This window comes from Grus americana, chromosome 2 (assembly GCF_028858705.1).
Source record: "Grus americana isolate bGruAme1 chromosome 2, bGruAme1.mat, whole genome shotgun sequence".
NCBI lineage: Eukaryota > Metazoa > Chordata > Aves > Gruiformes > Gruidae > Grus > Grus americana.
Window position 1 is genome coordinate 70882029 of NC_072853.1, and position 10464 is coordinate 70892492.

Sequence of the window (10464 nt, forward strand, 5' to 3'; positions counted from 1 at the left end):
AAAGGTGGTGCAAACCCAGTAGCGTTTAAGCAGTACGTGTTGAGGGAGAAAAGGTCTCCGTGTGCTTACGCCGCCTGGCCCCCGGTGGCCGCTCACAGCCCTCCGTCCTGGAGGGGAGGGCGGAAGTGCGGGGGCGTGTCGTACAAGCGCTTCCGCCTTTGCTGCGGCCCCGCCTTGGGGGCGGTCAGCGGTGGGCTTCCGGGTCGGCAGGGATCGCCGCTGCTGCCGTTGCGGGGACCGGGAGCGAGACAGGCGCCGCCGCCGCCATGAACCGCTTCTTCGGTAAAGCGAAGCCGAAGGCGCCTCCCCCCAGCCTCACCGACTGCATCGGGACGGTGAGTGCCCTCCCCGGGGGGCCTTGCCCGCACCCGGGCCCACGATCCCCGCGAAGGGCTGGGGCCGGCCAGTGCGCTGCCCGGCCCGGCCGGCCCCGCGGGAGGGACAGGGGAGCGGCGGTGTCCCAGCCAGTCCGGACTGTGGGGAGCGCCCGGCCGGGCGAGGCCTTCTGCCCCCGGCTGGCCCAGGGGCCTGGGCCCGGGGCTGAGGGCGCGCCTGGAGCGCCTGCGGGCCGTGCCTCCGGTCGTATAGGTGTGGGTGTAGGGCTTCCTACGTGAGTTACTACGTCCCTGCCCGTACGCGGAAGTGTGCGGGTGCCCGCACCGACCTGGAGGCACGAGAGGGTGTGGGCGTGGGCTGGTTTGGAGGTACAGCCTCTGAGTGTGCGTGTGGATGTACGTGCACGGCGGTGTGCACCTCTGCATAGGTGTGCCTCTGCGTGTGGATACACAGCTGTGTGTGGGCACAGTGTCTGCCTGTGTGCGTGCATATACATACACATGCACTTGAATGTACATAGCTACGTGCCTATGCTTTGGCACCATGTGTTTGTGTATATACGAACATGCATTTTAGTGTGCACCTGTGCATTAACATACATGTACACTGTTGCATACATTTGTATGTATATACACCTGTGCTTATATTTGTTTCCTGTGCATAGGAGCGCATTCTATAAATGGATGCACACAGTGTGCATGTAAGAGCTGGCTCTTCTTATGTCCTCGTGGATATTTTCAGTATTTCTGTCTGAGGACTTCACTGCTCTGATGGCACTAGGACCTGTGGGAAGGCAGGGAGAGGAGCAAGGGAACCAGTACAGAGGTGGGAGGGCAAATCCCACCTTCTGATGAAGATTGTTCCATCTGCTACAGATGAACTTGCTGTAGGGTCGATGGTGAAGATGTATGCGGATGGACAGTTAAGCAATCCCAGACTGAGTAAGAAATGCCGAGGAAATATGTGATAGAATGCTTCACAGCTGCTGTAAGGTTGGCCTGTCTGAAAGGAAGCTTAAGGGAAAGTTTTAAGAAGGCTAATCTTGTCATTTCATAGTTAGTTTTTTTGGCTTTTAAGTTTGTGAAGAAAACTGTGGTATATTTTTACAGCTCCTTCTGTTGTAAAGTAATTTTAAAAGGTGAAAAAAAGAACATAGGCAGCTTGAGTATTTCAGTGGTTAACAAAGTCCAGTGATAGGTCAGTAATGGTTGTGGTATAAATAGAGGTTAACTAAAGCTAACTAAGCATTGTCCCTGGAACCTGACAGCAAAATGTTTCTGTGGATAATCACAATTTTCCTCCCAGAAGAATTATTTTGCTACCCAGTAAAGAGAGTCTCTAAGTTAAATTCCTAATATTTGTCAGTGCTACCTACAAAAACCCATGCACTTAAGTTTGTTGCATGTGCCAGTGCTTGGGGTGGGGAGACAAGTGGTCATAGTTAGCATTTTTCTCAGTATGTTACTTTAACGGTGAAGAATCTATATTGCTTTTAAGTGTTATTAAGACCAAACATAGCTCCAAGTATGTTTAGTTTGAACAGTAAATACAGCATGTGCTCAAAAATCAGGATTAGCTTTCCCATTGTTACCAGTAAATGCTTCAGCGGATGGCTAGAACTCCAAAACCCATCTGAGATACTGTTATTAATACTTACATTTGTCATTTCACTGCTATAAGTAGAACAGGATATCTTTTCCTCACAGCAATGAACTCTGTATTAGCCAGTTAGGTTTTTAAGGGCTGATTTTGACAGTTCCAAGTTAATGTGCATTTTCTAATGTTGAGACAAATCATAACAAAACTGGCCAGATTTAGATATGCCAGCAGGCTGTTTTCCACTAGGACCTCATTCAATCCCAGTGGATTTTTGGGGTGCATAGAAGTGTAATTTAAACAGCTGCTTTGACTGGCAACACCAGGAATTTAGGATTTTTTCCCAAAAAGGTGATTATCACCATCACGTACCAGGAGCTACATGCAGTTTTGATCCTCTTCTAGTTGTTTGTAATTACGTTCTCTGAAAATGTGGCTAAATAAGACGGCAGGTTAACTGAAAAGCAAGGTTTTGGGTTTATTTTACATATGTGGTGACTTGGCAACCAATGATGAGTTACAGGGTGGTTTTTAAGATAAGAAAGCAAGAGCCTGTGTTGGTCAGCTGTTGAGAGACGAAGGGCTGACTCCAAGCATAGCTTTTTGGTGTGAGGAAGTCTATAAACCGCTGTTATTGTTACTGGGCTCCATGTCAGCTTTTTGCCCCGCTTTGATGTCTTTCTGTGGATGCAACTAAAAATTTACAACAGTTCTGTATACTGGTAATTGCATTGAGAAACATACTTCCTTTTACAAGTTCCAAGTTTATGTGCCAAATTACATGAAATAACCTATCTGATCTGTGAAAGACTTGCTGTGTTTTCAGGTCATTTTCACAATAGTGAGGGTCCTGTTAAGTGATTAGAGATATTGTTAGATATTTTTTTCTTAAATTGCATGTAAATTATTATTCGAGTTGTGTGAGATATTAAAAAAAACTTGCACTGTTTCTTTAGCGTGTTAAATTCAAGTGTGGAGACTCGAGTAATACCACTTCTGTGTTGTTTTCAGTCTTAGACACATTTCATTGTACCTTTTGAAAGAGTGAAATTGCTCTGTAAAATCTCTTACCATGTTACTGTAATGGTAATTAGCCATGAAATGGCAGTTAGGAATGACTGTATTTGGCGAGCTATGATTAACGTTCATAGTTACCATTTGTTAAAGATGTAGACAACTCTCAGGCACTAATTATGCCAATGTTTTGGATGTTCTTTCCTGTGTATTCAGAAGTAGTATGACTGAACCCAGTAAGATCAGCACACAATGTGCTTTTTTTCTGGGGTAAGAGAACAAGCCTCACCTTAAGATATCTAATCAATTCAAGATTTTTGCATTTAAAGAACTGTTTCTGTGGGATCACTAATCTGAAGTGTTTACTGAAGCCCAGGAAACACTTCTCCCTACTTTTCTTCCATGGCTGGTTGCTACCAAGTTTGTTGGCTGGCTGTGTGATGCCCTCCCATCTCCTCACTTACTCCCCATCAGTATGTTCCCCCTCTCCCTTGCAGTTTCTGCTCGCTCTCTTGCCGTGCTTGCCTCTACCTTGCACTAAGTGGCAGATTTATTTTTTTTTTTTATCCTTGTTGGCTGAGCAGTCAGATGACTAAAGCTGTCATGAGGCTGGTAGGAGGAAGGATGCATCAGAACTGTGGCATTGGTATTGTTTTTTACTTTTCCTTCTTGGAAAAAACACTCCAAATTTGTTTTTTCAGAGTAGTAAGCAGGAAACATAGGCATGAAAGGCTAATAGTTGTGACAACAATGTTAACATTCAGTCTTATATGTGATGTTGGGGTTTTTTGTTTAGGTTTTTTTTTTTTTAATTGAAATAAGCTGCGATTTTGCTTATATAGGGATTTGGAATACCACAAGCACTTTCTTCACTTTCTTTTGTTTAGACTGGGGCCCTTCTACAGCAATGAAACATACGTTGGTATGCCTTATTTGTGAATAATAGAAAGCAGCTCTTCCAGTCCTAATACATAGTCTAGTTTTCTTTTGGATAATTTATATCCTATCTCTCCTCTTCTGTCCATTCTCATTTTTAAAAGTTGAGGTCCTGTGTAATGTGTGTGTGATATTTTTATGTAGTTAATTGATATAGGAGGGTCTGTCTCCATTCCCTGCTGGTACTGCCTAAAAGAATCATTATATAAGTAAACCAAATAACAGTTTTTCCCCTGTGAAGGAGGCTGACCTCAAAGATGCATTTAGCTGATGAAGATCTTGAGGAGGTGCTACACTTTGAACCTACGAGAGTTTTAAAATCACAAATATCTCTTTTTCTTGCTATTAGTAAAATGCTTGGCATAATAGAAAGCTTAATACAATTTTTTCAATGCCAGCTGTGCCCAAGCACTTCAATGTCTTGTGCGGAGTGTTCCTATCAAATGTGCTGCTTGGAATGCCTCTGGCAAATGCATGTTGCTGTCATAGAGCAGAGATTTAAAAGGATCGAGACACCGAAATTAAAATCTGTATAATTGTACATGTTTAGCCACACCGTTAGCAAGTCAGGATTGTAAATTTGCACTGATTGGTCTTACGCTATGATTGGAATGTCATTATATTGTAATCCCTAGAGAGGCTCCTTGGAATGGGAAGTTAATAAGCTTTATTTTGTTGTTGCCAGAGAAATGCTGTGATAGTCGGTTCATGTTAAGGAAGCTTTCTTTGTTTTTTTTATGAATTTGTGTATACTGTTAGAATGATCTATGCCCATGCTTGGTTACGTAATTATCTTTAACTCTCTTTATGCAGTAGGGTTAAGTATTCCCATAATGACAGCTCTGTGATAGGCTTTGTACCAGGGCTGCTAGGATTGACTGCTGGAGCTCTCTTACGGAGTTATGCAGCTACTACTGGGATTTGGAGTGAAAGCACAGTCAGAATTCTGAGTAGCTACCAGGTGGAACTGCTGTGTCCTGACTCCCTTTGCAGGAAGTGATGGGAAAAGTGTCTCTGACAAAGAAATTAGGCAGCTTTGAAAAAATGGTGGTTAAGTCTGGGCTTCTTAAATGTAACCAGTAACTCAGATATCATTCTGGAGGATTAATGTTCTCTGCCCACCAGAAGTAAACCTCCTTGTCCCTTCCAGGGACATTCCTGTCCCTTTTGCATTGCTCCTTTATTTGCCGGCGTGGTACACCTATGTTTTTCAGTTCCAGTTTAGTCCCTCGTACTGTATGTTACCCAAAATTCATGAATAGAGATCGTGACTTGAGTGTGTGTGCGAGGAAGCATCTCAAAATGATGAGAATGTGTTACAATGGCAGAGCTTCCTGCAACCTCAGAATGTTTCTTGTGCTCCTTGTAGAAAATGTTTCACTTGATTCTGGTTTTGGATTCTCTACAAACTTTAAGCAGTTTATAAAACATAGCGAGTGAAGAAACAATTCAGTTAGAAGCATAATAAAACTGAGGCTGTTCTTTTTATTGTCTGGTACTTGAATAATACGTAATGGTTTTTTATTTGTTTTTCTCATCATGTATTAAAGGTGGATAGCAGAGCTGAGTCAATTGACAAGAAAATCGCTAGGCTTGATGCAGAACTAGTGAAGTATAAGGATCAAATGAAGAAGATGAGAGAGGGGCCTGCAAAGGTAAAAATCTTCTGTGGGATTTAAGCACGAGAGGATGTGACTCACACTTCTTGTCCTGTAGTGGGGTGATGTAGCCAGTTCATCAGGTTCTTAGAATTGCCTCTTGCCCTGCTGATGGGATGTAAGATCCTTCAGGATTATTTTAATTCTGAAGCATCTCTTAGACATGCATTTTTAAACAGTGTTTTCATTGAATGTGACTACTGTTAAAGTCTTTGCATTAGTAACCGAGGAATCTTTTGGAGAACTTAAATGTGATGCGTTAGATTTAAGCAGTATAATCCAGAGTAAAGTCATTACATTTTCCTAATGTAATAATATTGTGTCTTTCAGAATACAGTAAAGCAGAAAGCATTGAGGGTGTTGAAGCAGAAGCGAATGTAAGTTTAAACCTTTATCAGTTTGGGATTAATGAAATCCTGTTTTCTTTAAGGGGGTTGGCACACTTCCATTTCTCTTTCCAGTACTCTTGCTTTTGAGCATTCTTAAAGTTAAAATGCTGAACAAGCTAGCCAGCCTTTCAGAAGCATCTCCTTACAAATTGTGCATCAGCATGCTTGTACCTTATTTGTATGTGAGTATATAAATTTGGATTGGGACAGCAGACCTAAATCTGCTCATCACTAAAGCTATGCTTGGCTCCTGAACTTTCTGAGAAAGAACGTGCCTCATTTTATATCATTAATTGGTTACTATAAATTGTGTACTTTGTGATGATCTTATGGTTTAGTGGAAGTGTACCTGTTCTCTGTGGGCACCCTTTAGGACTTGAACACAGGTAGTGCAGGTAATTGTATCTATGCAAAAAACCAGAATGGATATGATAGGTGATCCTGTGGTCCAGTCTAGCCTAGTGTACTGTCTTCAAAAGTGGCCAGCAACAAATACAAAGGGAAGAATGTCAGAACACAGCATGTGTTCAGGGGTACTTCACCGGAATATCTTGCAGTCCCTGAACTGCACATCTCTTAGGTGCTATCTGAGCCAAAGCTATATCATGGTATCCCTCAGTCATCTCTTCTATCTTGTTAAACAGTCATATATTCATTCCTTGTCCAGAAGCTGTTTTGTGTTTGGATCATCCTTGTCTTGCAGACTTCCTGCCTTGGATGTTTGAAGAAGGAATTAGTGTTAATTTTTATGCTTTCGTTTTTTATGTTCAACCTGACATATTTTACATTCTTGATTGGATACATGTTTAGCTTTGAGAAGGACGATTTCTTGATTTTTAAAGTCGTCTTTTTCTTTTTGGTTAGCTATAAGTTTCCTTTTTCTACTCTGTCACCTTCTCTCCCTGCTCTGCAAAGCTCCAGCGCGGAGCCATTGTGGTTTGGATAACCTGTATCTCTTGCATTCTGCTTACAGTGTTTGTAAGCAATGGCATGCATCTCTAGCTTATGGTGATAAAAACCTTTGCTATATCTTTACCTATACAAATATGGTATTGCTGTCAGTTAAAACAGAAGCTTAGTTCAGGAGTAGTTTTGTCAACTTTAATGCATAGAAATCCATAATGGCCAGATTTTTATGAAGCTTTTTATTCTGATGTGATTGTTCATAAGAAATTAAAAAAAATAAATCTGTTCCTATCTTCAGACTACTGCTACTGTTTTGGGTGGGGTTTTTTCCCCTCTATTTTTTAAAAAAATTAAGATTTTTTTTTTTTGGTGGCAATAAATAGTGGTGTGTTAAAGCCATTATTTGCATTGTTTTTAACAGGTATGAACAGCAGCGGGATAATCTATCACAGCAGTCTTTTAATATGGAACAAGCTAATTACACTATTCAGGCACTGAAGGATACAAAGACAACGGTACCAGTATATTAATCTCACATTTGTTTAATTTGTGTATGCTACATCAGATACAAGCGTGTTGTTTGACTCTATTCTAGGTTGATGCAATGAAACTGGGGGTGAAAGAAATGAAGAAAGCTTACAAGCAAGTCAAAATTGATCAAATTGAGGTGAGCTTCTATTGTTTAAATTATTTAAGAACAGAAACAATGTAGTGAAATAGTGATGAGTGGACTATGTAACTTAAAAGTTAGCTGACGGTTCTAGTTCACATGAGTTTGCCTCCATTTTTATGGGGAGGACCACCATCATAATTCCTTCCTGATTTCTCTGGTATTGCACAATTGGTTGTTGGCTGCCTTCTGATGATTTTTGTTTCCTTGCTGGGATAATCTTCAATCTCTCCCTTCCTTTCCTCAGCCCTTCAGCATAAATGTTGGTGAAAGTTCTGCTATGGCTTTTTTGTCATCCTTTTCCCCTGTTGCTACTCTTACATGCAGATTGGTCCTTTGCTTCCCTAGTTCATAGTAGTGCCAGATCGAAGGAAAAAAAACCCAACAAACAACCCCATGAAACCAAAAAAGCCCCAAACAAACAATTTCAAGAGGCCCCATCTTCAGAAAATGCAGTTTAAAAACATAAGATCTTTAAATATAATTTAAAGTATGCTGCACATAAATGCTTATCAAATGGCAGTGCTGAATTCCTTTAAGTTCTCTTTCCTATGCTGTTTTTATATATGGCCTGCATTGTAAACCTTTAGGCAAGTATTGTCTCCTTACCTGTACCCAAGTACAGTGCCAATAGGCATGCTAAAGTATCTTCTAAATTTTGCTGTGGCTCAACTCAAGCCAGTGCTTATTCTGCAGACAGTAGATTTAATTGCTCTAAATTTCCTGCTCTCCTACTTTTCAAGATAATGCTGAACTGTAGGTAATTTATTAGAGGCTTTCAATTTACCCTGAAGAATAGTTAAAAACAAGAGAGTTCTGCAGAGGTGTTGTTTCAAGGTTCCTCTTTTTCTACCTCATACATTTATTATAATTTTAATAGGAGTTAAGGCCACACTATACTACTGAATGCACGTGTCTCGACTTGTATTAATGCTGCTTCAAAAAATCATTTATGCATTAAAAAAATCTGAGTGCCTTGTATGTTGGATTTAGTAAACTTGATTAAGCTCTGGTAAATTTAACTGAAACTATTAAATATGGACCAGTGAAAATTGTTTCTTGCTCCAGGACATACAAGATCAGTTAGAAGATATGATGGAAGAAGCCAATGAAGTCCAGGAAGCACTGAGTCGTAGCTATGGAACACCAGAGATTGATGAAGATGACTTGGAAGCAGGTTAGGAAGGTGGAGGATGATTTTTACATTACTGAATGTAAAAATCATCATGCAGTCATACAGTGATTTTTAATTTCATTAGTCAAATACTTTAAGTGTGTTTAAAAAAAAATTATTCACTTTTTTAAACGTAAAAGCTTCATTTCCTTTGAGTTGTAACAAGAGCATGAGACAAATGTGAGAGATACACTAATAGAATGCTACAGTGAAGGAAAGATGGTTCTCTCTATTTTGTGTGTGTGTGTATTCCTGACTGATGACTAAGTAATGCTAAATGAGTATGAATGTAAGCATTCAGTATGAATCCTGTTTCTCTGTAAAATCAACTTTACTTTTGCAAAAGGAATTCCTTGTATAATTTTTCAACCAACATAATTTCAGAACTGGATGCACTAGGTGATGAGCTTTTAGCTGATGAAGACAATTCCTACTTAGATGAAGCCGCAAATGCTCCAGCAATCCCAGAGGTCACTCCTACTGACACGAAAAACAAAGTGAGTCCTTTCCTCTTTAAAAGCAAAATAGGTGTATTTTCTTTGGTTTGGATTACTCACATTTGTGTTGGTTGCTTGATATTTGGAATCAATACTTTGAACAAAAAAGTGTGCTTAATGTTGTATGTATTTTGGATGCTATATATGAGAGAATACAGTGTACTGAATGCTCTTTGTTACATTTTAAAGACCTAAAATGGCATTTTCTAACTTGTATCTAACATTGTCAGACTGCAAGTAGAATTCAAGTGTACCATTATAGCTCCTAGTATAGTTATTCTTAAAAACATAAGAAAGTCTTCTGAATGCCTACTTTTGGGGCCTCATAGAGGGGAAGAACACTGATGTTCTTATTTTGATCCCAGCTGTCACAGAGTGACAATTACAGATATATCACTTTACAGAAATTGTAAGGAAACTTCTGTGAAATGTTCTGGTTGGTGGAGAGTTGCTAACTTGTTGCTTCTTTCTTACAGGATGGTGTATTGGTGGATGAATTTGGATTGCCAAAGATCCCTGCAACCTAAATGTTTCAAAAGCACAACGGATACAATGAACTATACTTTACAAATCAAACTAAGAAAAATTTTTTTTTTAAATCCTGGAGAACTTGTTCTTCCAGTGTAACCTTAATATCACTACATCCTAGAATGCAATATGAATGGCTGGTGGTGTTCTTTCTTTGAAGAAAGTTGTTCTACTACTGACTTTTCTATTAATGGAAAATTCGGCACAATTCCCTTCAGTGGAAGCAGTCAGTCTAATAGGTTTTGATTTCTGTGTCTTATGGACAAAGTAATACGTAAAGACTAGTGGTGGCTGTTGATAGCTGAGGCTTATTTTTGACTTTGTATTATGTTTCTCTTTCTTGAAACTAAGACTGTATGTTGCTGCTTACTCTCTGTAAAATAGCTCCCCTATTGCTATGCTTATTTGATAAAAGAATTGAAAGCAATTTTTCAACTACTGCAGTCTTGAGACTTTTATGCTATTGTAATCTTCCTGAAGCTGTAATAAATTAGGGTTATCGTTAACTTTATGTATTCTATGGAGACATAAAATCATGTAGATTAGCTGATCCTTTTGTGTGGTGTTTCTGGTAATTAATTTGGTCTTAACCTGTCCCCTGTTCTTATCAGCGTCGTGTGCTGCTTGAGCACAGTCTCTGCCAGAGATGAAGTCTGGTTCTGATCCCAAAAGCAGCTGGCGCTAGCTGGTGCGGTGTCGCGTTCAGAGCAGGCTTTGGCCGCGTCTTTCCTCCTGTCAGGAGTTACTTGGAGCAGCAATG

At 40.2% G+C, this 10464-nt stretch overlaps 1 protein-coding gene across 1 annotated transcript; it reads left to right on the forward strand.

The window, feature by feature from the left end:
* Positions 1-162: 162 nt before the first annotated feature.
* On the forward strand, positions 163-10254 carry CHMP5 (charged multivesicular body protein 5). The gene is made up of 8 exons (XM_054814532.1): positions 163-335; positions 5433-5537; positions 5871-5917; positions 7257-7350; positions 7431-7502; positions 8574-8682; positions 9064-9176; positions 9653-10254. The coding sequence occupies exons 1-8, from the start codon at positions 267-269 to the stop codon at positions 9701-9703; spliced, it is 660 nt and encodes a 219-aa protein (XP_054670507.1). The 5' UTR covers positions 163-266; the 3' UTR covers positions 9704-10254.
* Positions 10255-10464: the final 210 nt, after the last annotated feature.

Bases quoted from the DNA above. Each gene is read 5' to 3' on its own strand.
- CHMP5 (XM_054814532.1), top strand. From the start codon at position 267: ATGAACCGCTTCTTCGGTAAAGCGAAGCCGAAGGCGCCTCCCCCCAGC. The intron at 5,918-7,256 runs GTAAGTTTAAAC...TGTTTTTAACAG, and splicing joins GTGTTGAAGCAGAAGCGAAT to GTATGAACAGCAGCGGGATA. The intron at 8,683-9,063 runs GTTAGGAAGGTG...ACATAATTTCAG, and splicing joins TGAAGATGACTTGGAAGCAG to AACTGGATGCACTAGGTGAT.